Raw genomic sequence first — 2066 nt, 5'->3', positions numbered from 1 at the left:
TATATATTTTTTTTTTTTTTTTTGCCGGGGTATAAGGTTTTTACCAGAGAATGAGGGGAAGGGGCTTTAAGAAAGCTGCAATTTTCAGGCTCAGATGGGTAGAAACCGGTGCCGAGTTGAAGGCTATGAATAAATTAAAGAGATTTTTTTTTCCACGTGCAACAAGTGCCGCGCGTTCAAGCGTTTGCTTCGGCCCCGGTGTGTGGGGAGGAGGCGAACTGAGATGTTTCGTGGAATAAATCGCTGGGTGTACATAACCTCCCGGCAACAATCATCCCCTGCACCCCCTTCCCTGCATCCTCCTTCCCCTGGGGCTGAGGATAAACCCCTCTTGGCTGATCCCCTTGGCCCCCAGAGACTCTGCTTTTGGGGTGGCCAATATTTGAGAGAGAAGGGCCCTTATTTTCCTCCTTTTTACTCCTTCAAATCCCTGTTTTCATCCCCAAATCGAGCAGCCAGGGTGAGGAGGATTGAACTGAGCCAAACAGCTTTTCTTTTCAATTAAAAGCGCTTTTATTTTCTCTCTCTCTCTCTCTCCCCTTCCCTCTCTCTGCACACGCGGGCACGCACTGGTGTCCCTTGGTCACAAAAGCAGGTCGCAACTCCCGACGTGGAGAAGAAAATCGAGGAATATAAACGGGAAAACCCCGGGATGTTTAGTTGGGAGATCCGAGACAGGCTCCTGAAGGACGGGCACTGCGACCGGAGCACCGTGCCCTCAGGTGAGAAGGCAGCTTGGCAAGAAGGACACCCCGGTACCCGCAAGAAGATGGAGGGAAACAATTAACACCACTAAAAAAAAAATGTTTCTGGGGGCTATAAACATCCTCTCAGCTTTTGCTTTGATGGGGGAGGCGGGGGAAAACATCACCCCAAGCAAACCCACAGCAGTAAATAAACACCAGGCTGCGGTCTGCTGGAAAAACAAACACAAACCCATTTTCCCAACTTATTTCAACTCCTGGCAAAGCGGGGGGGTTTCCAGCATGGAGGAAGAGCGCACAAGGCAGACCCCAAACCTGGGGTTAAAGGGGACCCTGGTTGCCCTGCTGGGACTTGCTTGGTCAGTGGGGGCTGCAGTGCAGCGTTTCCATCGGCCAGGGACCCCTGCTGGCCCTGGGGAGCGACCCCGTACCCCGCTATTGGGCCTGCGGGGATGTGTGAGCTCTTTAGGTGTTGCCCCTCTGTTTTGGCCCCCCAAAACAGGACGGGGCCCAGGTCTGAATTCAGGCTGTGGGGTCACCTTTGGGACTGGGTGGATTTGGGGGGGTCTTTTCCCTGCTCTAAAGTAATCTAGGGGTGAGGACCCGGGGTGTTACATGAGCTGTGGTGCTCCTTGGGGTGTTGTGCTCATGCCGAGTGTCTTGGGGGGATGGTGATGAGCAATGATGGGTGTCCACCTCGGCAGCTGGATGAACTCAGGGGTGTTTTGGAGGGCACGGAGGGGCAGGTGGGTGCGTACCCCTAGGAAAAGGGGGGGTGGGTGTTCTTTGTATGCGTTCAAGGCCTCCTGCCCAGGTTGTGCAGCTCCGGGTTGGCTTTTCCTGGCCGACTCCCACCTCGCCTTCCCAGGCAGCTTATACTTGCCTTTTTGTCTTTGACTGTCTGAGGTTTAGTGAGTTCGATTAGCCGTGTGCTACGCATCAAATTCGGGAAGAAAGAGGAAGAGGAGGACTGCGACAAGAAGGAGGAAGATGGGGAGAAGAAGGCCAAGCACAGCATAGACGGCATCCTGGGCGACAAAGGTAAAGGCGGCCGTGCGTGTCCCCGGGGCTGGGCTGGAGGGGGCTTTTGGGCGAGGGGACACATCCCTCTCCACCAAGAGAACTACGGGATCACTCCAGAGCCTCTTGCGTCTGTCCTTTTGGAAAATGCCCGATGGCAGCGTCGAGGGTGTCATGCAGGGCCCTGGGAGGGGAAGGTGGTACCAGCCTGGGGGCTGAGGATGATCTCCCAGGAGGAAGAGTTGGTGGTGGTTTGCTCTGGATCCGCTTATTTGTGACGGGGGAAAGGAGATGGCTGGGGGGAAAGCATCTCTGAATCCTAAATGAATTTGTTAAACAGAT

At 54.4% G+C, this 2066-nt stretch overlaps 1 protein-coding gene across 1 annotated transcript in view; it reads left to right on the top strand.

Annotated features, from left to right (window-relative positions):
* Positions 1-1757, top strand: part of LOC104494628 (paired box protein Pax-7) — a gene marked incomplete at its 3' end in the record, with an annotated part of 4124 nt that extends 2367 nt beyond the window's left edge. The window contains exons 3-4 of the mRNA XM_010137494.1: positions 593-722; positions 1617-1757. Coding sequence (XP_010135796.1) covers positions 593-722; positions 1617-1757 — 271 coding nt within the window. The remainder of the gene's footprint in view (positions 1-592; positions 723-1616) is intronic.
* Between the last annotated feature and the right edge of the window lie 309 nt (positions 1758-2066).

Source organism: Buceros rhinoceros, unplaced genomic scaffold (genome assembly GCF_000710305.1).
Source record: "Buceros rhinoceros silvestris isolate BGI_N320 unplaced genomic scaffold, ASM71030v1 scaffold17620, whole genome shotgun sequence".
Classification (NCBI taxonomy): domain Eukaryota; kingdom Metazoa; phylum Chordata; class Aves; order Bucerotiformes; family Bucerotidae; genus Buceros; species Buceros rhinoceros.
Note: the sequence above shows the minus strand (reverse complement) of the source record. Positions and strands in the feature narration are given on the sequence as shown.